Source organism: Carettochelys insculpta, chromosome 2, assembly GCF_033958435.1.
Source record: "Carettochelys insculpta isolate YL-2023 chromosome 2, ASM3395843v1, whole genome shotgun sequence".
Taxonomy (NCBI): domain Eukaryota; kingdom Metazoa; phylum Chordata; order Testudines; family Carettochelyidae; genus Carettochelys; species Carettochelys insculpta.
In genome coordinates, this window is record NC_134138.1 from 120,776,068 (window position 1) to 120,803,884 (window position 27,817).

Sequence of the window (27,817 nt, forward strand, 5' to 3'; positions counted from 1 at the left end):
GCTACTGAGGCGCGGGGAATTTGCATCCACACCTCATTAGCATCTTTCTCTCCATGTATTACCATGCCACTATGTGGCCTGTGTAGAAACGGCCTAAGTGTGGGAGGAAAATTGCTCCAATTGCTTTGAAATTCTCAAATATGAAATCTTGTATCAGTCCCCCCATTTGTTTTTTACCTTTGGGTATCCTGCTGCCTACGCTGTTTGTGCATGTGTGTCTCATCCACCAGAAAGATGAAAATTATTTTTCTTCTGAACATTTCCATTGATCTCTGGCTTTTGCTTTCCCCTTCTTCTTCTCTCAAAGCATAAAACAGTTGTCCCATGCTCCACTGCTTTCACAAGCTGTCTTAAAAGCAAAACAGGAGAAATGGGGCTGTGTCTCACAGCCGTAATACCAGGTAGCTCATGGTCCAATGACGATGGAGAGAGCATGGTTTGAAGGGCAGTGTATATGTGCTCCTTGCCTTATTTGGGCACCAGAGAACTCTGTCCCATTGGATTATTCTGGCACATGGCTTTAAATAAATAAAATAAAGTTGCTCTCCCCATTAGAGGTTACATATCTGATTCTCAATAAGGTTCCATTATGCCACCCTCACAGTGTAAAGGGGCCATAAAACGTGGACATAAATTAAGTTTACTCCCCCTTTTAAGGAACATTTACACTGCCTGCCAGAGCAGCATAAAGGGGCTTTATTTTAAATGAGAATGGGGGCCTGTGTTTTAAACACAGAGGTGCAGGCTTGTCGGCCGTAATCAGAAGGCAAGATTTTCCACCTGTACGCAGCCCCAGAATGGGGCCTTATGTCAAAGGTAGGGCAAAACCAAAGCTTCACAAAAGACTAGTAGTGTAGTATTTGGCATGCCACATATTTATGGGGTAATATTTAAGGTGCACATACCTTGACCTCCCTCATTCTTAAATCACTCTGATGGCTTAAATTGTTTTAGTGTTTTTCCAAAGCACAGCTGGGCTGTGTTTAATTGTTTGAAGAAATAAGAGAAAGGGGTTAAGCTAGAGTCTGTGTAAATAATTCAGGAAGAAGAATCTAATTTTACAGAAACCGCAGCCCAAATTAGAGAGAAGGCTGGTGGATTGAAATGATTTCTGTTGTGGTTGTAACATACCACAATTTGATTTCTGTCCAGATGAAAACATTTGGTTTGCACTTTAGTAAACATTGCAAAAACACTGCCAACCAATTCTGAAGAGTAACAAAATACTGCTTTTGGCAAAACACTGATTCTTTCCATAGTTCTGACCCAAATTCATGGGGGGGCGGGGGGAATGGAATGGATTTCAACTTTGTTAATGCTCTTACATAATGTGTGATAAAAATGCCTATAATTTCATCGGAAACAGTATATTTTATTTTTTGGCAGGGGGAGAGGGGAGCTAAACATTGACAAATCAAAAATGTTAATGATCACCTTTGGCTTCTTTAAACCTCCCCCCCCCCAACTGCCCAAACAAAGCAAAAACAAACAAACAAAAAACAGAATAATTTGTTTTATTGTATGGGCCACTTTCTTCTGAGTTTGCAGTAATGTGCAAGGAGTGTATGTGGTAGCTGCCTGAGTCTAAAAGCTTCTGCTCAGACATATACGCACCATTATATGTAAATCTAAGTTTTGCGCATGAAAAAAATGTGCACTTTTTTCTGAACACTTTACTGTGAGGCTTGCTAAAGGAAATCGATCAATTTAACAGACCCACTTCAGTCTGATTTTATTCCAATTATACAAATAATGCTTTAGATGATGCTAATTGAAGGAGATTAAATAACATTTAGCTTCTTTGCTTATGCATTAAGCAGCACTTTGTGTACTGTCACTTTTGTTTGATAGATCTTTCTGCAACATCAGAGAAGAGGAAAACACTTAGAAGAAAGATAGAAATGTAATTGTGAAACCACAGATGTTGACAGAAGATTACCTGAGAATGCATTTACCTCATTTTTAATAAAAGAGCCGGAAGAAACGTGTTCTAAGATAGCGGTTCCCCGTTAAGAAAGAAATCTTAGTCACTGTGAAAATTTCACCTAAATGCACTGTACTTGTCAAAAACACTGACAAATACTAGAAACGAATGGGGAAGGGGTAAAAAATAAGACTGAAATATCGTAATTCAACTGTATAAATCCATGCTGCCCACATTTGGAATATTATGTGTCGTTTTGGTCACCCGATCTTTAACAGGATGTAGTGGAACTGAAGAAGGGTCAGAGAAGGACAACAAAATGGATCAGGGTATGGACTAACTTCCATCCAAGGAAAGATTAAAAAAAATAAGGGCTGTTCATCTTGCAGTTGATTACGGAGGAATTTGACAAAGGTCTATAAAATTGTAAATGGTGTGGAAAAAGTGAATAGAGAAATGAGTACCTCTTCTCACCAAACAAAAATAAGGAGTTGCCCAGGGAAGGTATTATGCAGTAGGTTTAATACAAAGAGGAGAAAGTATTTTTTTCACATAATGCACAGTTAACCTGGGGAACTCATTGCCATGGGATGTTGTGATGGTCAAAAGTGTAAATGGATTCAAAAAAGAACTATATAAGTTAATGGAGGATAGACTCACCAGTGGCTTGGAGCAACCCTAAATCTCTGACTGCCAGAAGCAGGGAAAGGAAGATGGGTGGATCACTCCAATTCCCTCTTCTGCACACTCACTTCTCCTGGCAGGGTGGACAGCTCTGTCTCCACAGGGCCACTGTTTTCCTGCTGAGGCTGCCCCCAGTCGTCACTCTGTAATGGTGCTGTACCCTGCCTTCAGTGGCTTCTTCCCTAGTGGTGGTTCTGAAGTATGTTGTCCCTCCTGTCGATGCCCCTCCCTTTCCATGATCTGGGAAATCCTGGGATTTCAGGCATTTCCCACTTTCTAGACATAACCAAACCATGACCTTGGTTTAAGTTAGGGTGCAAGGAATCTGTGTACCAAATTTTGTGGTCATAGCTCTTACAGCTTAAGAGGAGTTCTTGAATCAACTTTGCCTGCCTGTCAGTAAGGACGCACTCTAAAATAGTAGGTAGTCTGTTACTGGCAGTTGTTTTGTAATAAAAGGCAAAATTTCCAGGGAATTGGTAGACAGACCTCACTGTTAACCTGATGATGATCAATTAGAACTCACATTGAGCAGTTCTTGTAAAATATGTTCTATTGACTATTTGGATGGAAACATTTTAGTCTTTTTCATTTCTATATTCACCTTGTTCTAGTGAAAACCTGAGAAGAATAAACCCCTGACACACCTTCACTCAGAGGAAAAAAAGGTGAGCTCTGAATTCAAGTGTAGTTAGTATGAGGTAAAATCCTAAAGAAGACAAGATAAATTGATCTTTTTCCCCAATAATTAGCACACTGAATTAAAGGCAGAACTCCTCCACACAGGAAGATTATGTCTGTGGGACCCCATATCTGTGCAGCAAAGTTTAGGACTGGGAAATAGTAAAAGATATTTCCACCAATCAGTAGCTTCTGTATTCTTTAGTCCCTTCAAAATATGGAATTGTTAATGTGCTACTCCATAGTTGCTGTGTAGAAAGAGCAGATAATGTAGAATCTTGCTAATTCTTGGTAATGACTTGCAGAACCTTTGCACGTTAGCAGTTTCTGAAAATTAGTAAGTAAATGGAATGGAGACAACCAAGAATAACTAATTGGCAAATGTTTCTCTACTGATGCTCTTTTGTTTTAATTATTTCTAATATCTTAGGAGCAGTTGTGTGGTAGTATAGTTTGTAAATGTTATGCTCCCTTGATAGGAGTCCTCACTATGCCATGTTCTCAGTGGAAAGCTGCAGATATTTTTAAAAAGGGTTATGTCTTTTTATTTTGCATTTTCAATAGGTAAAGAAGAGCCAATTATGGTTTTTAAAGGTACTCATTTTTATCTAGGAGTATTAAGAACTTCAGGTCTGGGTTTTCTGGTTTTACTGGAGTACCTAGGGTTGAGTAGGGAATACTTGGTTTTTTGACCTGGCTTGAAGGGTGACTCTTTAACAGATACTCTTTGTCCAGACATGTTAATTGTTTGTTAAAGTTAAACATTCATTTAGCAAAATGAAAAAAAGGACAAAGGCTTTGTTTACAATGGCACTTTCATTGTTAAAACTTTTGTCCCTCAGAAGTATGAAAAACACAACCACCCCGTTTGTTTTGGCTGTGGTTTTACTTAGTTGCTGGTAAGGAGCTTCCCTGCCTCTGATAAAAAGCAGCTACATAGTGGCACAGCAGTGATGTGTAAGGGGCACTGTGCAGACATAGCTAAAGTGTCTTCAACTGTGTAACGAAAAAGATACCTTTCTCTCTGTTACTTAACGTTTTCTCTCCAGACTCATGCGATGTTGTTGTCATTTAGTTAGTTTTCCATTTATCACAGATCTTTGGTTTGTCTACATGAGGTGTTTTAAAACTTCAGCTAGAGTAAACCACAGGTGTTAATGGGGTGTTCAGAATGGCATGTATGAATGTTAGTTAACTTGAGTTAAAGCACTCTAGTGTAGACACACCTCTTATATGTGTACAGACTTCCACTTCTATAGATAAACAGTTTTCCTTAAATTAGCCAAACCTCTGTGTAAGCATTGCAATGTCAGTTTAAGGAGTGGTTTATCTCAGAGCAGCTAAGCCTGTTTCCTCCATATACGCAACTGAAGTAAACCTGATTTTATAGCTGAATAAGAGGGGTTGAATGGTCATTTGTACCTATTAACTGAACTTATTTAAAATCACACCTTTTGTCAGACCAGGACAACCTTAGGTGTAGAAAAATCTGTGTTTTCTGGGCTAGATAGAACCGGAATATTTAATGCAAACAGGCCAGAAGCGTGGGGGGAAAGACCCATCCCTTCTGAAATCAAAAGTAAAAATTCTCCATCAGAAGTGCGTAAGTTCTTTTTTTGCAAAGCACCTTAATAAATGGCTGGTGAAAGGTGGGGGAGAACACTGGGTTTTCTGTGATGCTCTCTATGCCAAACTCACTAGATTAGTAAAGCATTCTAACTAGAGATGGTGTGTTTCAGGGACGAAGGAAGCTAAGCTAAAAGGCTGTAGCTGTGCTTTCCACTGGGTTAACCCTTCCTTCCTTTTTTGAGCACTATTGTACCCTACTATAATGTGCCTTTGAGCTAAATTAGGGTTATTACACTTGAACTTTTGCATCTAGCACCCCAGAAAACAGGGTGTGCTGGCTTGAAGAATTTGCCAGGCCAGGGAGGGTGTGGTGGGGCGGGGCACCTGTCTGGGACTCTGCTTCCAGGGTTACACATGGCTTTGTGCTCCTCACTGCTCCCAGGCACCACTTTGGCAGCAGCAGGAAAAAGCCATAGGGAGAAGTACACTGCGGTTCTGCCGTTCCCCTAGCAAGGCACGGCGAGCAGGTGAGTGGTATCTCCTCCACCTGCCAGGGTCTGTTCCACAGGTGATACACAATTAGGAACCCCCAGAGTACAGAGGTCCAAGTGTACTGCTGTTAAGTTGTTATCACAGCTGTGTCCAGGATGTGCTGCACATTTCATTCTTTCCCCAAAGAACAGTTTACCTGCTCTGTAGTTAGAGAGGAAAAGCAAGTTGGCACAGTATGTAGAGCCAGTAGTTCTTGGATCCACAGTCTTGGTGTGGAGTGAAGAAAAGCAGGACATATCTTCTTTATTCAGAACTGTCCTCAGAAGTTATTGCTTCCTTGGTACAGTTACTGCAGAAGAGTTGAGCCAGTCCAAAAGGAATAGTTTATATCCCTTCCAGCTGGAGTGACCCGATGTCCCAGGTTTAGAGGAACAGTTGTGGTATTTGGAACTTTGTCTTATTATATGTCCTGATTTTTCACACTTTCTGACTGGTCAGCCTACTCCTAGCAGCTCTTACCTTCTTCAGATGATTGCTTATGGTGTGAGAGAAAGTTCTAGTCTTGTGAAAGATTGCCGTGTTTGCTTTTTTGTTACCTGCTTCAATTTTCATACCGTCAAGCAGATCTGAAATCCTGTTTTTACTGCTCCTCCGTAGGTAGAAATGTGATGGTCAGAGTGTGTAATAGACTAGTACGGGTGCTTGGGGGTTTTGTGTGTGTGTGTGTGTGTGTGTGTGTGTGTGTGTGTGTGTATATATATATATATATATATATATATATATATATATAAAACATATGTATTGTTGTTATTCTCATCATCCTCTCTTTGCAGAGAAAAACACCATCCAGTGCTGGGGGGTGTTCATTCTACCTACCCCATGACGATGGCCCTGTAAGCAGTGTTCCCTGAAAGCTGAGTGCTTGGGCGGCTACTCAGGAGAGATGGAAGGAAGACAGTTAGAGGGAACACTGCCAATAAGAAGTAATAGGGGACAGCACTGGCTACCACCAGGCAGGCCTTTGGCTCTTGCTTCATATGGTAGCCTCAGCCCTAAGAAGGAGGTGCCCTTACCTAAGCTGTCTGTCTAGCAGATATCTATGGGAGGCTCACCATGCCCGCTGGAAGAGATTTGGCACTGCATGTGTGTGGTGAAGTGGGGAGGAGGTGTTTGGGTGGGAGGTGAGGAGATGGGTGTACAGAGGGAGTGAGGGCAAGCAGAGGTGAGCAACTGAACCCACTTAACTGCCTGTGTGGTCTTTTTGTAACAGCCTGTGAGGCTCTTCAGTTGGTCTTTATCCACTGCTAGGTGGGTACCCTAGCTCACCCCCTTTTCCTTGTGCTGGGCAGGGAGAGCAGTAGGAGCCTGGTGCTCTCCCACAGCAGATTCCAGGGTTGTTGAAGACAAAGAGGACAGCGACTTGGTGTCTTCAGTGCGCCCAGCACTGGCAGCCACACTCTTGCTCTCCAGCTTTTCCCCCATGTGAGCGGTTACCCCCTTTTCCCTTAACTCCTCCTCTGTTTTGTGCAGGTGAGGGGGGCAGGGGGGATGATTCTTCTTTTTCAGCTTCTGTCAGAAATGCTGGTTGGGAGTACATGCGTCAGCCCCCCCCCATAGTTCTTCTTGGGCCTACTGCTGAGATTGGAAGCGGGTGTCTTTTGTGGATGTATCTGACCCTGATGACAACGTAGCAGGCAAGGCAAGGAGGGGAAAACAGGCTTCTTCCTAGTAAACAATTTTCTTCAGGACCAGAGGGAGCCAAACCATCTCTTACTTCTGAGGGGATCAAGATGGTTTGGCTCTCTCTGGTCCTGAAGAAAATTGTTTACTAGGAAGAAACCTGGAGAGCAAGAGTGTGGCTGCCAGTGCTGGGCGCACTGAAGACACCAAGTCGCTGTCCTCTTTGTCTTTAGCAACCCTGGAATCTGCTGTGGGAGAGCACCAGGCTCCTACTGCTCTCCCTCCCCAGCACAAGGAAAAGGGGGTGAGCTGGTCACTGTGATCCTCAGAGCGAGGTTCGTGTTCCAGCCACTCTTTCAAAGGTGTCACAGATAAATTTTACAGGTTCCTTCTCCCCTTCTGGCATAAGTTTGTAGTGAGAAACACTTTCCTGATGGCCATTTGAACTAGGAAATGTTGAACCCAAGGATTAGTGCAAATAAACTGTAGGTCTTCATAACTATTCATCACTTATAGAGGGGATAAATGGTATGCAGCAAAGTACTGCAAGTCACAACAGATGAACACCAAGGCACCAAAAATATTAAACAAGCATAATATCTGCTCCAAAGAGTGTACAGGCTAGAAAGGTTTGCAGAGGAGTCTCATACCAAATGTCAAACTACTTTTTGCACCTCTGTAAACCTCCCACTCTTACTTAGCAACTGGACAATAGTGCATTAGGAAGTTCCATTTCCAGGAAGTGTGTGGGTTGATTTTTGTTTTGTTTGTTTGTTTGTTTTAAAAACACCAATAAACCTTCATGTTTATAACTTCATAAAGTAGTTCTGGGGTATCTGTCCCTGCTGGGATCCAGCGGAGCACTCTCTCTTGTCTCAAACTCATGCCTCTAACCTGTGAGATGGGTGGTGGTTCAGGTGTTGCTAGTATTTAGCATTATAAACTTGCTGTTAGAGTGAGACGATGATATATGCTGGAGAAGTATAGGAGTACTCTTGCACTCAAAATGCACAGGGAAAGGAATGTGACAGGATAGTAATCGATTGTAGATACACAATTCTAACCACGGCAGTTGCCTAGCTAGACTCAATTTATCTGCAATCGACTTACCTGGCCGCCCACACACAGGGAGGTCGATGGGAGCGTTTCTCTCATCAGCCTCCCTTTCTCCTCACGATAGCAGTACTGAGGATACAGGGCTCGACTGCTGGCCCCAGACAGTTCAGTTTTGCGTGCAAAATCGAATTCCGAAAGATCTTCCTGGAAGTGTAGACATATGCTTAAAGACATGCTCGTTGTCAGGCGTGAGCTTAAGTGTTTTGTTGCATAAGTGGAACTGCTTATTGGGGCTTCTAGGAGGAATTGTTTTGTTTTTGATTTTTTTTTATTTAGCCTGGAAGTGTGACATTTTGTATACATCCCTTTTGTAATAGCATTACCGAAACTGAAGGCAAGCATTAGTTTGACCTCCTCTCTTTCCTCAATGCTTAACAGTAATTTAGGTGGTGATTAATGCCAGGAGCTCAGAGGAATAATGGAATGACATTAATGAGCCTTTCTTAATGATCAGGTTCTCCAGCCCTGCCCAGCAACATGGTGTATTTTGGAAGCTCTCAGGACGAGGAGGACGACGAAGAAGAGGATGAAGAGACAGAGGATACAAAGGCAACCACAAACAACGCTTCATCATCTTGCCAGTCAACCCCCAGGAAAGGAAAAACACATAAGCACGTTCCAAATGGGCATGGTAGGTCCTAAATCATTCTGTCTGTCTTCCAGCAGTGTAGAGTCAAGACGAGGGTGTGGGCTGCGGGGAACACTGCCTTGTGAAGAATTCTAAGAACTAAATTATATTCTCAACCCTGCAGAGAGCTCACATCTGGGAGAAAACTGACACTGCCCGTGCCATGAAAATGGTTAGCATCTTACCTTTTATCCTGCCTCTGTCTGGAGGCTGCAGTTCTAGCTCTCTGTGGGAGAAATACAAATGAATAGCCCAAAAGCTGATTAGAGCTACATCGTGAAAATGGTTTTGCTTAATCCCCTTGTTGTTGTTTGGCATTTCCTAGCTGCCATGGCTTTGATATTTTGTTTGGAATAATTTAATGTTATTAAAACTAACTATAAAAACCAAAATATTCAGTAAATGTCACCAAAATGTGTTCAGGGGGTAGAATTTGAATTTCTGATGTGAGATGTTCCCAGCACATTTCCAACTGAATTTTTAAGATGCAGTGGTAGCCTTGCCAGTAGCATAGGACGTGACGTCACCCCTGCAAATGTTGTTTTCTTGCATATCCTCAGAGCTCCATAATCATCAGAGCAGCAGAGTTGCAACTTATTTTATCCTGTGGTCTTCTGCCACATCCAGATAAACTAATCCATATGTGTCACCACAGCATTTACTCAACACCTGCTAACCTCTGGACCCTACTAGCCCTGATGAAAAGAACCGAGTTGCCGTACCCTGTCATCACTAAAGCATACATTGGCCAATTGACATCAGCAGCATCTGATATTAAATCAAGGCTATTCACCACAATGAACAAATTCTGTGTTCCCTCTTCTCTTCCACAATATCTTTTTGCTGCCTCTTTAATATCTGCCGGATCTGTCCCCTGCTCTATGCAGAAGAGCACAGACTCCTTGTCACAGCCAGCTTTACACAGAAGATGGAAGTGGCTGTTGCTGGTTGCCCCTGAGTTCTTTGCTCTTTCTTCCTTCTACGGAAAATATGAGGAGATCCAGGCTTCTCCACTTCCTGGGGCCTCATTTTCATTTTGCCACAGGAGTTTTCTTTGAGGAACTGTTTTGCAGGCTCAAATGTGGTATTGCCCCTTATTGAGTCAAGCAGCTAATCACAGTTCAGGACTCTGGGGAAGTTCTAGTTGGAAGCAGAAGTGGATGGAGTCTGGTACTTCCATACAATCTAATTTATTTATAAGGAATGTACAAAATTCTGCTTCTCCGAATGCAGGAGAGGAACCGAGAACAAAAGAAACAATTTTGTGACTTGCTACCCCAGACTCATCAGTCCCCCAAATGCTTCTTTTTTTGCCACCTCCCATTTGTTTTCCAAGTCACACTGTGCTTACAGGCTTTGTTTCCTTGCTCTTTGCCACGCTCTCTCTCTTCTGTCTGTTTTTCTGGGTGTCTCTTTAAGTGCTTCTTATCTTATGCACAGGGCAGGCTTTTTTCTTTGTTTGGGACCAGTTAGTGAGAAATAGAAGGGAAGAAGATACCTGGCAATACTACAGTTCACCCATTTTTAGCAAAAATGTTAGTGCTGTAAAAGGCCTGATTGTGAACACCTTTGATTCCACCTTTCATCAAAGTCTAGAATTAACAAGCACAGAATTTGCATACTGCAGTGAGACTCTCAGCTCTGTAAGCTGCAGGGCTCTAAACGCAGGCTGCATATGTTGTACTGAAAGGGTTACTGTACATTAGCACACTTCCTTTGAGAATGCCCTGAAGGACAGCCACTTTGAAATTAGCTTAAAACCAGACACACCTGAACCTTCATTGGGGTAACATGTTAATTATTTTCACCCTTAATAATGACGTGATATGCTTCATCACTAATTGGAATCAACACAAGTGAGGCTTAATATAGTATTTATGCTGAAGACTTTTATACAGTCCCTGAGGGATTATGTGAAATGTTTTGTCAAAGGTGATGAAATGGAATCTCCCCAGATGGTGCTTTGTGTATTAAAAGCTATTTTGTTTGAAAGTACCTTAAGTTTTCAGCATCTGTCATATTTGTTGGCAGCCACTGATATTTTTTGTTAAATAAAGCAGGCTCTAGTTTGTGTATTTCTGTTTTAAATGAGACCACACACAAAAGCAGACTGGGATGGCTGCTCCAATTGAGTCCAAACTAGCTTTGAGTTTAATTTTAATGGATTAAGACAAACATTATGGTCCTGAAAACGCTAAACATTTGCAATGACATACAGCAGCAAAGGTTCAAAGCTTGATGAGTGTCATTAGATAGTGTCAAATAATTTCCTCCCGATAAATACAGGAGGCACGTTACACTTCCAAGATGACATGAACATTTACCACTATGACTGTCCTGGCCTGTAGCAGTAATAGGATGTGGTGTTGGAGTACCCAGTTCTTTCATGGTTTTGAAACCTGTTGAGCCTTGTGTTCAATGGTTGCTTACATAGAACATACACACTCCTGAGAAACTTTTATACATTTGAATTAACTTGTGTTAGAGAAATGAGTGAATTGGCTTCTCTGCTCCTACCCTGCTGTATTCACAAAGCCAGTTCCAGCATTGCACTATTACACATATTGTTACATTCCTGCTTTCTTGGTATTTCCAGCATCCTGTGATATACAGTAGCAGCATGTCTAGGGAGATAAGTGTTCACTCCCAGCCTCTTCCCCTCGACCTTGGTGCTAGAGTGGAGAGTGAAATATGCAGTACTGTGGTAGGCAGGCATCGCCCCTGATGCAATATCAAAATACACACAGCAATAATGGTGTGGTTAAACTGTCTTCTGAAGGATTGCTGCAGTTGCCACGTGGGGAAACGGCAGAGCTATGCTTTTAAAAATTGGTACACACCAGTGCCATGCTACAACTGGTTGGGTGAGACTCTAGCGGGTGTTCAAATTAGTTTGCAGTAGTCACTGTTAAAAATTTGAATAATGACAGTGAAGTCTTTTCCAGGCTTTTTGTCTTGGTCAGACATTTCTATTTGGTTGAAAAAATAAGTTAATAGCTAAAGCCCTTTGCCCAATTTCAGGTTTACTTTGTGGAGTGGTGTGCACTTTGGTTTGTCTTAGTTTTCTTCGTGGCACTTCAAATGATATGCTTTTTTTAAATTTATTTTCAAATGCATAACAAGCAAGATGAGCCAGGTAAGAGCAGATCTGGTTAAAATGAGCTTAGCAGAATTTTCTCAAAAGGGGAGAATTTGCAGTTGCTAGTTGCTGGTAAACCATACCACAGTATAAAAGTGATCATCCTTGTAACTAGCATGGTAACAGGCCAAAGCAGAAAACCAATAAAAGTACCAATGACTATCTCTGTTGCATAACTTTTTTTTTTTTTTTTTTTTTTTTTTTTTAAAAAGAGGGGTAGAGGGAAGAAGATGGTTTGACTAATACCTACAGCTAAATGTGACTTCGTGCTCCCAGCCAGGGTGATTTTAATTGCTTAAGGATTCATATTAAGGTTAATATGGTGAAGGCTAGAAACAAATCAGTTGAATCACTTGGTTTCCACTCTACAGCTGACTTGAAAGACGATCTTACCGGCTAGGAGGTCGTATGAATCACTCTTGCTGTGACGATATTTTAAAATTGCTAAAATAGATTTCTAGAATGTGCGTCATGGGTCTGTCTATTCTTTTAAATGTATGTGGTTGCCTTTTAACTCCGAGCTTCCTGATGCATATTATAGAAGTTTGTGGTGAATTTCAGCATTGAATTCAGGGAAACAGAGGAGTCTCTTTGTTGCAGTTGTTAGAACAGAAGTTTGGGAGACTGGATTTTAATCTCCACTGAACCATTCACTCACTTTGACCTTCAGCACATACCTCCATAATTGCCAGTGTGTGGATGTGCAGTGCGTTTAAAAAAGTCTGCAGACCTCCCGAAGTGGGAACACCACAGCACTTATCTCGTAGCAGACTCAGAAGCTTAAAGTGATGATTGGCTCATTTCTTCAAATGTGAAGATTTCAGGATTCCATATTTCTGACATTTAAAAAAAAATAAATAAAAATAAAAAATGGAGAGAACTCTGAATGTGCAACTAATTTCCCTGAGCAGGTCACTCTTGCGCTTAATACGCTTCAGTCATCCCAGGTGGACTTTTTCCTCAATAAAAATTATTTCTTTGGCTTGTGCTGACTGAGCCCAACAGTATTAGAATTTGTTATAAACTGTGTTCCGAAATAATGAGAAGTCCTGTGGCACCTTGTAGACTAACAGATATTTTGGAGCATCAGGCTTCATGGGCAAAGCCCCGCTTCATCAGATGCATGTTCTGAAATGTGTGTCTAGAACGGGGTGAGCAAACGTGTTTATGTCAGGCCCCACTTTTCAACCCTGCAATTAGCAGGGCCCCTTCAAACTGTCCAATGTAATCTAAACCGACACAAATGTCAGATGTGGGTCAGGGAGAACCTTTGGCACGTGTAAGAAAATAAGTGTGTAGAATGTAAAAACTTTAGCGATTGTTATAAATGTGAATACACATACAGTTCAATGTTTTTAGATGGATGAGCCTGAGACCCAGCAGGCGATTGTGCTGCGCTCCCCTTACGAAGTGTTTCTGAATGTTTGCCTAGGAACCCAGAATGCATCAATGCAAATTATGCCACTCAGTTTTCCTTTGCACTGTGTATGGTATTTTGGTTATGTGCATAAGGTACAACTTCTGTCTCATCCAGCTGGATTTGCCTTGGCCAGGGGGAATAAACCAAAACATAGAAGTTTATCTGTTCCCCCCAGATCTATTTTAGAGGCATAGTGCTAGCCTTGAAGCTAAGTTGACAATTACTTGTGTGGTTTGCTGCTTTTTGCTGAAAAACCACAGAACCTGTAATTGTTGTAGTAAACATATTTTCACACGAGTGATTTTTCTGAAAAAATATTGGTAACATGGAAATTGCCAGTTGTGCAGCAGTTTGCATATTTAAAAATGCAAATTATACAACACATTTTGGGACACTTGAGAATTTTCTGTAGTTGAGATACATGGCCCAAAGAAAGGAGTAGGGGAACCTGAAACTGAGAGAGAGAGGAATTGAAAGCTGAATGAAAGACTTGTTACCTCATGTGGGGTCGTGTTATATGGACTCACTGCTGTGTGAGAGGCCCTTTTGACACGTGTAGGTCATGATAGATAGTGAGGTAGGTGCTAGAATAGGATAACATTCTTCATTTTAGCTTTGAAGGCTTGCAAAACAAACATATTTTATATCCATATCATTCCTGTTCCTCCCCCAGCACATACTTGATTACACATAATTTTAAACTACGTAATTGATTGCAAGAAACTTCTAGCATAAACCACTGTGTAACTGCCTTCTAGCCTGTAGAATGGATGAAGGAATCTTAGAAGTGCACCTTTAATTTAGATAAAGGTGAGCTAGGTTTGAGTTACAGTTACAAAAATACCATCCAATTGTATTCAGTCAATTAATATTTAGTTTAGATGTTGTACATCCTCAGCCCCAGGTAGACAGAAGCGTTTGTGGGGAGGAGAAAGTGGTTTAGTGTGTGAGAAATGCTCAGTCCAGCTCTGATCAAATGTGGCACCTGAAGAAAACTGGGGGAAAACTATATTCACTTTTGGGTGAATAGCCCACATATCTAGTTCGTGCAGGAGGGGAAAAACCTTTTAAAATTGTTTGGGTCCTGTAAGTCTGCATGGGAGGCAAACGAATGTTTTCAGTTACAGAAACTTAAAAAAGAGTTGGAGAGAGGGAGGTGGGGAGATGTCCTTGTCTGTATTCTGTATTATACAGTTTATTCATATTTACTCACAATGTGTTTGGGGAGAGATGTAGCAACATGAGGCTTACATCTGAGTAGCTAGCTCACGTTCAGGAAACCCCTTTTCTTCTCCAGCATAAAACTTCTCCTTTTTCACCCTTTTGCCCCTCCTGATGATCTTATTAATGGACCCTGGGCTCTGCTGCACCCTGTCTTATCCACAAAATACCAGTGCATAGGATGGCAGATGCTATCAGTTTAATGAACAATTATATTCAATTTTTTGTGTAGATGAGCAACAAGGGCATGACCTTCCTACTTCCCCAAACAAACAGCCCTAGCTTAAGTGCTGAAGTGTTGGTCCGCATAAAGGGGTGTGGAACTTGCTGCATATGAACAAGCCACAGAAGATTAATAAGTGGTTTGTTGTAAATCAATGTAGTCTCAGTAGTATTTCAGTTTTCTTTTCCCTAGACAAGTGCACAATGTTTTTTTTCCCCCTAGTTAGACGCTTTGGCACTAAGGTTTTTCTCATCTGGTGATAAATTTATCATTGCCTAGAAATGACCTTTTGTCAGGACTTCAGGCCTGAATCTTATTTCACTTAACGCTGGTTTACGCTATTGTAGCTGTATTACCTTGCAGTAGATGGATTTACTTTTCTCTTTCACTTGAGCAATATCAGAATCAGAATTTTTACGCTTACTGTAAATGCTTGATTATATTTAGCATTAAAGTCTAATATAATTTTGAGAGGTTTGCATACAAATATGTATATTGTCTTGTAATCATTATTGGAGCAATGTTTTATATATGGATACAATACCAGTTCTAAGTGTTGTTCCAAGAAATCAATAGAGATCCTTAAAGAGGCTGATACCAATTATTGTTTTAGGTGGAGCTGGTATGACTAGGACTGCTTTGCATCTAGTTTTCTTTTTTTCTATTATGTTTTCAGGGATTAAGCTTTTCCTGTGAGAAGGAAAAATTTTTCCTCTCTCCGACTTCTGCCTTTCCCGCTTTCAAGAATCTTACAAATTAAGACAAAAGATAATTACTCAGAAGAGTAAAACTGGCAGAGTTCCCATGACATTCAAAATTAACGAGCTGTTGAGTACAAAATATACCTTGTCTCTTGTTCACGCTGTATTTATATAAATGTGCATGCACAGAATTTGACTTTTTGGCTATGTTTTTTAGTTTAGTAAACTGCAAATATAAAGTGGCAACTAGATACAGAAAAAATTATCCTCTGACTTGTGGTTCTGTGTGTGCAGACCCATTTATGCAGTGAACCCAACTTGTTCCTACTGAATAAAAATGCACTTACATCCCATGATGAAATACATTAGCAAAGCTGTCATTCATCATTTGGGTGTAAGGCATTTTATTCAAAAAAAAAAAAAAAAAAAGTATTTTTGCAAAACCATGTTTAGTCAATAATATGTAGCATGTTGATCGTACTCTCTGATTGTAAAGCTCATTACAAGAAAGAATTAATTTATCCTTCTGATGCTTGCTAAGAGAGAAGGACATATTGTCACTCCCATTTAACAAATTGGGAAACTGAGGCACAGAGTCTAGAGGACTTGACCAAAGTCATACAGGAAATTTGTGGCAGATTTGGGAATAGAAACTAGGGGTGAAATCTTGGCTCCATTAAAGTTGGTGGCAAAATTTGCAGTCATTTCAGTGGCTGTGGGATTTCATCTCAGCTCTTGTGCATCTCACTCTGATGCTCTTAACCCGAGATCATCCTTTCAGTATTTTCTCATGTAGCAGTAGCTTCCATTTGCTCTGTGCACTAGGAAATGAGAGATGCAGGGGCTGTAAGAGAGAAGTTACACAACTGACCTCAAACTTTAAAGAGTTGTCTTAAATGTAACCACCAAAACCCAGCTTGGTAAATAATCCAAATAACCACTCCATCCCTGACGTATTGAACACGTGGGGGTAAAGGGGAAATCAGTCAGCACTGAGGCAGTCTAGAAGCACATCGTTCTACTAAGGGTGTGGGGTTTGGTTTTTTTGTTTGCTTGTTTTTTTAAGTAATAGAGAACATGTGTAGGTTTAGCTGAAATCCCCATCCTGGATCTCTCAGAAAATCTGCCAGGGGTGGTAATAGGTCCTGTTGTGAGAACAGGGCACTCCGGCTGATGACCTCGCGGGTCCCTGCCAGTTCTATGATACACATACAAAATATGTTTACTGAGGAGAAAATGCTGTAGTGTAGTTTCAGTTTAGGAGAAGTATTTCACTTAATTAACATACAAAGTGTTTCAAACCATAATGTTAGTAGTTAGGCATTGTGCCTGGAGTCTGTCATAAACTATAGGTTGACCCTCTCTAGTCTGGCAGTCTCTTGTCCAGCAACATCCATTGTCTGGTGTGATTTTAGTTAAACTGATGTCCACTTATCATGGATGTGTCCTTTTTCCTGTGTCCTGTGAAGTTTGTTTACATCCGCCAGTCCTGGCTCTCAGTTATTCAGCTCCAGCTTACCCCTAAATGTCTTCTAAGAGCCCAGAAAGGAGTGGAAGTGTTGGTAAAGCTGCTAGACAACATTGACTTCCCCTGGTCTGGCAAACCTCTCGTGTCCCACACCAGTGAGGTCCCAAGGGCACTGAACTAAAACCTTTATGTTCAAAATAGCATCTTCGTGTTAAAGTAATTAGTTTTCTCATGTTGTTAGTACTTTTTTTCCTTCTTAAGCAAACTTTTTCTATTTGCAGCCTAGATTTGCTGCAAGAAAGCATTTCAAAAGGAAGTTGTTGAGTCAGTTAGGGATAACAGACTTTTTTGTTGTTTTGTTACTGGAATATTCTCCAAAGAAATACTTCTACAATTTTTAAAAATTCAATAGAGACAGTTCTTTTGAACTAACACCATTCTCCTGTCGTACTTATAACAATGTTTCCCAACAGTGTAAGTCCAGAAAACTGATCAAAATTAACTATAAAAATCATAAAATTGGCTAGTTGGTGTTTGTTCAGGCAATGAAAATGGGAATACACCCAGTGAATGTTAATTTAAATGTTAAATTCTGTCTGTTTTGATAATCTAAGGTCCTAGCTGTTTTCAGGAAATTCGTTTTGGTACATAGACAAAATGTAACCTGACAGTCCCTCAAGTGTTTCGGTTTGTATCTTTATTTATTTTGACTTGTATATAGCGACACACTTCCTGAACATTTAATGCTGACAGCTTGTTCAGTTTTAATTAATGGTTTAAAATGAAGAAAGTGATTTCAGATGCATTTGGTCTTTTCTTACACCCAACCTTCTTTCTCCTGTGTTTTCCTTTCTCCATCCCCAGTCCTCAGTGGGTCCAGCAAATTGTCAAAGGAGAGAGATCCTACCCAGAAACACAAAAGCAAAGAGACCACACCAGGAAAGGAGAAGAGCAGTGAACACAGGACCGAGAGCCGAAAAGACCAGGCTGCTGCTAATCACCATCATACTACAAATACTGGCTCCTCAACAAAAGGGCTCCCTGCTAATAACCACCACGCTCTTCATAGATCGGCTCAGGACTTAAGAAAACAGGTAGTGTGTTGTACTATCGAGCGGGCGCACGTGATGTGTGTGTGTGCTCATCAAGTGTACCACCTTTACATCCCTTCCCCGCCACAGAGCTAACTCTGGAATCTTAATGTGTGGTTTGTAAAGCAAGCAGGGAGTTGACTTTCAATGAGAGAGGGGGAAAAAAAATTACGTAAATGGACAGACCCCCATTACAATACAATACGCCTTATTACCACAGCTTCATATCCTACATGGGTATAGATACAAAATGCAGAAATTAACTTTTTTTAAATGAAAACTGGCACCTTTTGGGGCTCTCTGCTGATATTGTCAAGTCTGGCCAAACACAAAGAATGACCTTTCTACTGATGGTCCTTCTGTGTTTATATCGGAGTCATTGGCAATGTAGGGAAGTTTGTGTTATCACTGTGTTTGTTGTGTTGTACTTGGTCACTAGAAAATCAGAAGGCCAGGGAATTAGTTGAAGCTTTTGGAAAATTATCTTCCCACTTCCTCCATCCTATTATGACATTACAAACTGTCCCCACTTGCAGTGGTGGTACCACCAAGGTCTGCCTACAGCAATAGACTTGTTGGCTTTCACTGCTTCAGAAGTTTTAAAGGACCGATGGGCCTGGTCATAGTGGGTCATTGACTGGCATTCAGGGAGGAAAAGTCTCCATCCATTTTAGGCAGTTGGGGCAGGAGCCCCTAAAACAGCAATTTTCAAGTAACATGTCTTAAATTATGTCAAAACCTGCCTCAGTGCCCTTTTAACTCCTTCCACTGGTTGCTGTACATAAATCAGTCCAGTCTAAGGCCTACTGAGGTGGAGCATGGGAATTGGCATATTGCATGGCCTAGTTTCTCTTCTCTCCATTGATTTCCCCATTTCTCAGATGATGATTTGTTTTGTTTTGTGGGTTGGTTGGTGTAGCCAGGTTGACCTTCTATAGAGCTACAACCCAAATCTCGCCTGGCCCTCCAGGCCAGGGATGGGCACCTGCTAGGGTGGGCTACTCAATAACAGAAAAACAGCAGAAGGCAAAATACTGTATCCAGTGCCAAGGAAATGCCTGCGTAGTGCAATGCTAGTATAACGTTCCAGTGCCTCTTAAAATAGCTCCTGAATCAAATTCAAGTTACCCGTTACTGCTTTAGAGGTTGTCCTCAACATATGTCCCTCGTGTCTCTGCTCCTGTTCCTCCCTTCTTCCCCATCACTTATTTCTACTCATCGTACGCTTCTTGATTGCACGCCCTCTTCTATCCTTCTGTGTCTTCCATGTGGCTATCTATTACCTCTCTGTACATCTCTATACCCAGACACCTAATTTCCTTTTCAAAGCATATTGCTTCAGGGCAGAAGCTATAACGTTTATATATACCAAAACAAACACATGCCCCTGTAATCCTTAAGATGCTTGACTAGGCTGCAAACCAGTTGTGTGATCATTTTGTGTTCATCCTTGTCTTCCTGCTCTGACACTTACATCACAACACCCCCCCACCCTGAGCACATACACCGCACCTCTGCTGTCAGATTCTCTTATTTTTTACATTTCATTTACCTAATTTCTTTGGGGGCAGGCTTAATATTTTGCATAGCACCGTGCATTGCCATTGCTATAAACAAATAATAAAAGCTTCAGAATGATGCCTGTAGTATCTGCTATTTAAAAATAACTATGCGGGCATCTGCACAACACAAGTGCTATTTGAAAAAAATTTCAAAATAGGTCTTGTGAAATTGGGAGGGGATATAGACAGGGAATAGAGCATATTTTGAAAGATGGTATAGTGTGTCCAAGGGCTCTATTTCAAAATAGGGTCTGTTTTGTGTGGACACTTTCAAAATAGCTGAGCACTGTTTCAAAATGCATTTTGTGTGTAGCTGTGCTGTTTCGGAATAAGCTTCTTTGGAATACCTCTTCTGGAATAGTTTATTCAGGAATAATGCTGCTGTGTGTGGACGTAGCTTATATGTGCTGCATAAAATATATATTTCAATTTTGAATATGTTTTTAAGGGTTGGTCTTGCGTTGAGAGAACACCTCAAATATTTACACTTATTATCAAAACTGGATAATAGCTATACGAACCTAACACCTAATGACCAATTATTTAATCTTTGTAATATATGAACATTAGTTAATATTTTGTGGTTATAGTAAAACCTTTTGTAATATATGAATAACATTTGTTTTTAACCACAATAATCAGAGTGAAAATCAGATGTTTTAGTGCAGAGTTTGATGAAAAATGTGATTCTGACCAGAAAATTATTTTTGTTTTTTTACAACTATAGGGATTTTAGCTTGTGTAAGTGAAATAGTTTAAAGCTGCAGTATAAAATTAATGAACAGTGGTGTCAGTGTTCTTAAAATACACTGTTGTTACTGTGAAAAGCAACTCTGATTCTGAAATTGCCAAACCAACAGATGATGTGCACAGATAGTAAAAAGTGAAGTACAAATGTATCTTACACTATTATGTGAAATACTTTCCTCCAGAATTGAAGACAGACTTCAAGGAAGACACAAAAATACTAAAAACGATTCTTATTGCCCCAGTGATCACAGTGCTATGCAAACATATTAGGTAATCTGCCATAAATACAGTGATCATCTTAAAACTCAAGAAAATAAAAGCAGCTCAAAGTTGAGACATTTTTGTGAGCTTAAAATTAAGTCAACAAAAAAAAAAACTTCATTTTTATTTCACAGCTTGGTACTAGAACAAATTTGGCACCTTCTTTTTATGAATCTGTTGGCAACTTGAGTGTTACTAAGTGAGCTATTGTAAAAGGGCTGGTTACTCAATATAGCATATACAGCAATTTAACCTACTGCAGAACATTTAACCTTGCCAGTTAATGGAGATAACATTAAATTTCTGCTTCTGATCATTGTTGAATTCTTTAGTGTTCGCCCCCCCCAAAAAAAAGAGTTGTTTCAGTAGGTGCCAGCCACAGCACAATTCCGTTTTCAACATTTCTGTTGGTGGTGATGGCGGAGGGTTGTGAGGGGGTTAGTTATCCTGTTAGAAGCAAAGGTGGAGAGCATCATAGAGATACAGATGTTTCTTTTTCTCTCTCTCTCAGGTGTGTAATTGCACATGTCAATAGCACTCTTTCTGCCTTGTTAGTTCTTGCAACCTTGTCCTCCCCCAGCGCCAAAGCATTGTGGGGAGAAGAAATGTGGTTCAGTAGGGCCCTCTGTTGGTCTAGTAGGGTAAGTTAGCTCTGCAAGACTCCAACTCTGCCACTGCAAATGAATGAACAAACAGATGAGAAAGCTTGACATATTATGGGGCTCCAAGAGTTATATTTTTTCCTAGTCAGTTTTTTTATTTGTAGCAAGTGGGGGGCGGTGCGTGAGAGAGAGTGTGTATGTGTGTGTGTGTGTGTGTGTGTGGTGGGGGGTGTGGGGGGAATTGATCATAGGTGCTGTGTAGAGATGTGTAAACCAATGCAAGTCTCACAAAAAGTCCTGAAGGAATACTTCGTCTTTACAAAACAACCACAGCAACAACATAAAATATGGTGAAAAGAGGTACTGTGGAATCCTGAAGGGTTCTGCGTCCATTGATGGCTCCTCTGTGATGATCCAAAGTAATGCTGCAAGACTGTATGATGACCCCCGATGGTTTAATTTTAAAAGAGCTAACAGAATTTCACGTGTTAGGAGAGTACTTTGGTCAATACCATGAAGGAAAGTGGTGTGAGGACAAATTTACATACCCATTGAAACAGAGAGAGTAGCTGAAAACTGGAGACAAGTGTATTGGTATGCCTGGTTTCACTGTTAATACAAAACTTTTTAACGAGTGATAAAGGCTAATGTCAATCACTTTGTTACTATCTGAATTAAATTGACTTCTTTCTTATGTGCTCAGTGTAAGCACTGCCTCGGGATGGAGCTGCGTCACTAGACCCCATATGGTGAACCTGAGCAGCTGGGAATACGGTCAATTTATTAGGCTGACTCTCTGTGTATGTATTTTTGGTTTGGCGGTTATTGGGGGGAGACATACCAACTGTAGAAAGGTAAGAAAACGCCTACCACAATTATTTTGTTTTCTTTGGTACCAATCATCTGTTGGCTCCTGAGAGACAAATGTGGGCAAGGAAGCTTAGGTGAGTGCTAGCTGGACAGAATTTCACATCTGCTGGTGTGAAATCCTGAATTCATCAAATGTTCTGTTGGTACACGACCATGCTCTTTGTTCCATTTGTTTCCAATTGAAGAAGCTTGTCGCACCCTAATACAGTTTGAAGCGTGGTCTGTTCTAGTCGGTAAATATTTCTGCATGTAAATATGTCAGTTGCATGGTCTTTCTTCATGTGAGGGTTAACCATGGGCTTCTTGAGAGGGAGGACAGAAGAGTCAATGGAGCATCTCAAAGCCATAAAGTTGTAGCTACTGTGAAAAGCTGATGGTTTGGAGGAAGTTCTGTTTAGCCTTTAGGATTGTCTTAGTGCTGGGGAGTTTGGAAGGGTAACGTGTCTTCAAATGTAAAAGAGACTTGTATAATAATAAAAACAGCTCAAACCCTCTTTGGAATAGCTTTGAAGGGTGGACTGGGATTTAAAGTGCTGTGCTCAGAATGTAGGGTGGAAGGTTTGATAGCATTAGGCATACGAATCCCTTCAGCTTCTCAGCTGGCTCTGAAAGATCTGTGCTCTTGCTATGCTGAGGCCTTATAATGGCACTAACTGGTTACAGTAAGCTGCAGTTTTAATGGTAAACACAATTTTCCAGGGGTTTATATCTTGGTAGTTTTAATTCTGGCCTAGAACTTGTAAAATAGCTCAACGCTTTTGTGCCCTTTGAAAGTGGGATGTCTTATCAAAGTTGTCCAGATCCTTCCATGGATTTTTCTGAGGCCATGTCTCCTAACTACCCTCTTGAATGATTGCTTGGGGTTTCTTTGGGGGCCACTACTGTTTATAAATCCAGAAGCTCAAGATACACCCTGACGTGCAGGGGCAACCTCTGCAGCTCTCCCAGCCACAGCTGCTCCAGGGAGTGAAAAAGCAAAAATAATTTTACCCAGGTCTCTCTTTTAGTATTTCCCAAATCGTGGGGCAGGTTTGCAAAGATATTTTTAATTGTAAGTGAATAGTTTTTATATACAGTATAAACTCCCATTTAGCTAGAATGCTAACAGAGAAACCTGAAACCATCAGGTTAAATGGGTTTTCCTTAGAAGCGGCTGGGATTTGGTTTCTTCGGTAACTGGCGCCACATGAAGAGGAAGGAGAATGCTGGCTGGTTTTAAAAGGGCACTATGCCAGCTCCACACTCTGGAGAGCTACAGGGATACTGTGCGGGGATTAGCTAGAGCAGTGGAATGGATTTCAGAATTCCTAGGTTTCTCTTATCATTCTGCTGATTTCACCATGTGACTTCAGCAGTTCATTTAACCTTTTCTGTGTCTCAGTATAGTAAAGTGGGAATAATAATGCATGACTTCATTTCAGACTGTGTATGACATTTATTTTTTCAAAAATGGTTTTGAAATCCTTTCAAGAAGTACATTATAGAGAGCCAAGGTATTAACTGAGTTTTCCCGCTGTATGAATATGTGTTGTCGGTGTATATATAGAAGGTCTGGATTTAGGATATGAGGTGAGGGGGTTTGCATGCTGGTAAGCTGCAGATATGCATCTGATAAGAATTTAAAGCTGGAATGTTTAAATTTGGCATCTTAAACTTTGTTCCTTAAATAGAAGTGACCTGGTTTTCAGATGTTCCCTTAGAAGTTAATGACTGTTGTCCATGCTCGGTATTTGCCATGATTAGGCTGTTACTTTTAGTTTCCTTATCTGGGTTTAGATGTGTAACTTAAGCCACTTGAGTTGGATAATATGATGCAATAAAATATACTGTATAGAAGTAAAACTGCCCAGATATAAAACTTTAAAAAAAATCTTTACATTTCAGAACTACGGTACAAATTTGTTTTCTGTATTAACAACTTAATAGAGTGCCTTGCATAACTCAGTATGCACGATAGACTGGATCTTTCATGGCCATCCTGATCTGTTGGGTACAAAGCTGTTTCAGCTATATAGACAGACAGACAGGAGTTTTGTTTTGATTATACATTTCAGAAATATAGATTTATAAATCTCAGTTCAGTGAAGGAGAGGGGGGAGGGCATTTTGTTCACCGTACATTGAAGTTAATCAGCTATGTCCATCTCACTAGTTACAATAGATACAATAAAGTGGTTGGTTCTTTTTTGGTTATCAACTCATGTCCTCATGATTCTGCCAGAACTTTACGAAAGATAAGGAATAGAGTAGCACTCTTAACGAGAGCTGCATGAGTCAGGTGACCCTCTCCCTAGGGCAGAGGCACCTGTCTCATGTTCCAAGAGAGCAGGCATGACTTTTTGTTTTCGGTTCAGGTTTGTTTGGTTGGTTGGTTTTTCTTTTTTTTAAAAGTGTCCAGATCCTGCTCTGCTCTTTGGGTGAAACCTGTGATACAGAGACTGCCCTCAGGGGACCATATCCTGCAGCCTTGCTTAGTAGTCAAGACTGCGTGATTTCTTTCTCTGTGGGCATCTCCATTCTCAAATGCTCTTTTGTTAATTTACTTTTTCTGTTTTCTGTTTTCTTCCCTCTGCTTCCTCTACGACACTCCTGGCTTCCCAGGTTTCCAAGGTCAATGGAATCACTCGAATGTCATCTCCAGGTGCAAATGCAGCCAGTGCCAAAAAGATGAGAGAAGTCAGACCTTCACCATCCAAAACTGTGAAGTACACTGCAACAGTGACAAAGGGAACCGTCACATACACCAAAGCCAAGAAAGAACTGGTCAAGGAAACCAAACTAAATCACCACAAACCCAGTTCACCTGTTCACCATACAATCTCAGGGAAAACAGAAAGTAGCAATGCAAAAACCCGCAAACAGGTGCTATCCCTTGGAGTGTCCAAGTCTAACAATATCGCTGTTAACGGTGTTAAGGTCAATGGCAAGTTGAACCAAAAGGCATGCACTAAGGAGGTGGGGAGACAGTTGAGGGAGGGGCTGCGCAATTCCAAGAGGAGGCTGGAAGAAACGAATCATATAGACAAAATACAGTCACCCACCAAGAAAATGAAAGGGGTGGTCAGCCTGACAGAAGCTGCAAGCAAAAAGGCAGCTGTGGAAAAGCCTTTGCTGAATGGACACGTGAAAAAGGAAGTGCCAGAGAAGATTCTGGAAAGAAATAGGCCGAAAAGAGCAACTGCTGGAAAGAATACGCCAGGGAAACAAGCACACAGCAAAACTGAAAATGCCTCCTGTGAAAATCATTCTACCTCTCAAACTGAGTCCTTGCACAAGCCACACGACTCAACAGGAAAGCACGAAAAGGGTAGTAGTAAGTCTGGCTGGGCAATGATGGATGAGATTCCCATCCTTCGGCCCTCTGCGAAGGAGTTCCATGACCCTTTGATATACATTGAGTCAGTCCGAGCTCAGGTAGAGAAATATGGGATGTGTAGGGTGATCCCTCCTCCAGACTGGAGGCCTGAGTGCAAGCTGAATGATGAAATGCGGTTTGTGACACAGATTCAGCACATACACAAGCTCAGCAGGCGCTGGGGACCCAACGTACAGCGGCTGGCCTGCATCAAGAAGCACCTCAAATCTCAGGGCATTACCATGGATGAGCTCCCACTCATTGGTAAGGGCTGTGGCTCCCGCTGGCCTTTTACTTCTGTTTGTAAGCATTGGGAAGTAAACATTGTGCTTCATTTGATTTTGTGATTAATTGAATCCTTGTGAAGCTGCAGGGTGGTGCTGGATTATCCTCTGGTTATGCATTCACACAGGTGCTTTGCAGGTGGGTTCAGTGCAGGCTTCTCCGTGCTGATTCACTTAAGCATATCAATTCTGCCTGAGTCGTCTTTGATATATCAGGGGAAAAGGCAGCATGGATCTCTGTACTCAGATTTCAAGACTCCATCTCCTTTCCCTTCTGCTTACTTGTGAAAATAATAAATACAAATGTTAAGATTCTTAGTCTAAAGTTACACTGGAAGCTTACAGAGGTTTTCCAGGGGGATTTTCTGCTACAATTTATGTAGTGCTGCTAAACTAAAAAATTAATTTTAACATTTTCCATTGCCAGAATTCCTTCTTTCAGAAACATTAAACAAACAAAAATCAACCAGCCAAACAAGTTCTTTGAACTGACTTCTGTTTGCCTCTCCAGACACTTAAGATCACAAATTTCTAGTGACCCGCATACATTTAACAATCATTAAGTGTCAAGAATAGGCAGTAAAATGTGGTTCATTGCAAAACGGCAGTTTCATTATTTCTCCCAGTAGGTAGCTGCCATGGCTAATGCCTGAGCGAGAATTGCTTATTTAAAAGAATTCTTGGTTTATGATCTGCTGTCATATATGACACAAGTAAGAAATGTGACAATGGCTTGTAAAGAGCATACTTGCTAGTTAAACATTTTAGTTGTTAGGAAAACTATTTTTAAATCAGCTTTTTCTGAGTAGTCTGGAAAATAATAATTTATCTTGGTTGCTTCACATTTTTATTTAACTCTTTTTAGTGACTTCTAATCAACTGATAGCTCAGATCTTTAATAGTACAAATAGATGTGCTGCTTCTGTGGCTGTGGCATTATTCACATACTTAGTTTAAAAACGCTCCTTTCTTTCTATGGAAAGTATGCACATCATTTTTTTCCTATGTTAAACTTTATCTTGGTTTTCACAACATAAATACATGAAAATGCAAGAAAACGAATTCACAGATATTGGAAAAAAATATAATTAACCAAGAACCCCTCTGGAATGTGCAGTGCAATAGACCAAGTGGATTTAAGGGAAAAAAAAAAGAATTAACAATTAGTATTTTACAGTACAATCCCTGCAGAAAAGTAGGGCTGCTGTGCTGTTTAGATTGAGCTCAAATTCTCAAAAGTTCGGGGAATGCCAAAAGGTGAGATTAGCAGCATTGCATTGACTGTACGGCATTTCTGATGTCTATATGTTAAAAGTAAAGTATTAAATTCATTTTTACTTCGGCAAGTGAAAGAAGAAAATACTACATATGTGCAATATGGCAGAGTTAACACCTACAGATGCAATGTTAACTTTTTGATGAAATTTCCTGGCTCGAGTGTACCTGGTCTCACAGCTTTAAGATTGTTGCTGTTAGGAAATTAACTGCATAAAGACTGTGCCTTTTAAAGTTTAAAATTAAACCAAAATATTGAAGAGAAAGGGAAGAAAAATCTGAAGGTGATCAGAGTGCAGAGATTAGAAATATGTTATCTTCAACAGTAGAGACTTTACATTCTTTGCGGTAACAGGTGGGCACACATGCATACCCCTGCTGTAAGGACCTTTTCCATGGAAGAGTATTTTGAGTTTTGCCTTTGAGTTCAGTGGGGCCAGAGTTTGGCCTTAAATGCACACATGAAGATTTTTTTCCACTGAGGTTGCTCACTTTGCAATTTTCAAGTAATCCCAACATCGTTAAATCAGAACACTTTCTTTAAAAATAGTCAGATGAGAATCCTTAGTAACCTTTGCCAAGCCTCGGATTTCAGCCATTTGCTTTGAGCCTTTTAAAAAAGAAAGAAAGGGGGTTAACAATTTTTTCATTATATTTAAAATATATATGAATGAGCAGGCAGTGATCAGCCTTTGAAAGTTTCACCCTAAAAATGAGTGTTTCAGAAAGTTATGACCACGTGAAATGGGGTTGTAATTGAAACCATTTAACAATCTGTAATGAAGGCACATGTTATGGAGCACCAATAATAGTACAGCATAC

At 40.6% G+C, this 27,817-nt stretch overlaps 1 protein-coding gene across 3 annotated transcripts in view; it reads left to right on the forward strand.

Moving 5' to 3' along the window:
- JARID2 (jumonji and AT-rich interaction domain containing 2) overlaps positions 1 to 27,817 on the forward strand; it is a 305,764-nt gene that overhangs the window by 235,212 nt on the left and 42,735 nt on the right. For 2 of the 3 annotated variants that reach the window (XM_074987636.1, XM_074987637.1), the window contains 3 exons: positions 8,601 to 8,777; positions 17,811 to 18,040; positions 24,683 to 25,700. In XM_074987636.1, coding sequence (XP_074843737.1) covers positions 8,601 to 8,777; positions 17,811 to 18,040; positions 24,683 to 25,700 — 1,425 coding nt within the window. Of the gene's footprint in view, positions 1 to 3,222; positions 3,277 to 8,600; positions 8,778 to 17,810; positions 18,041 to 24,682; positions 25,701 to 27,817 lie in introns of those variants that run through there. The other variant, XM_074987638.1, reaches the window with a different exon arrangement.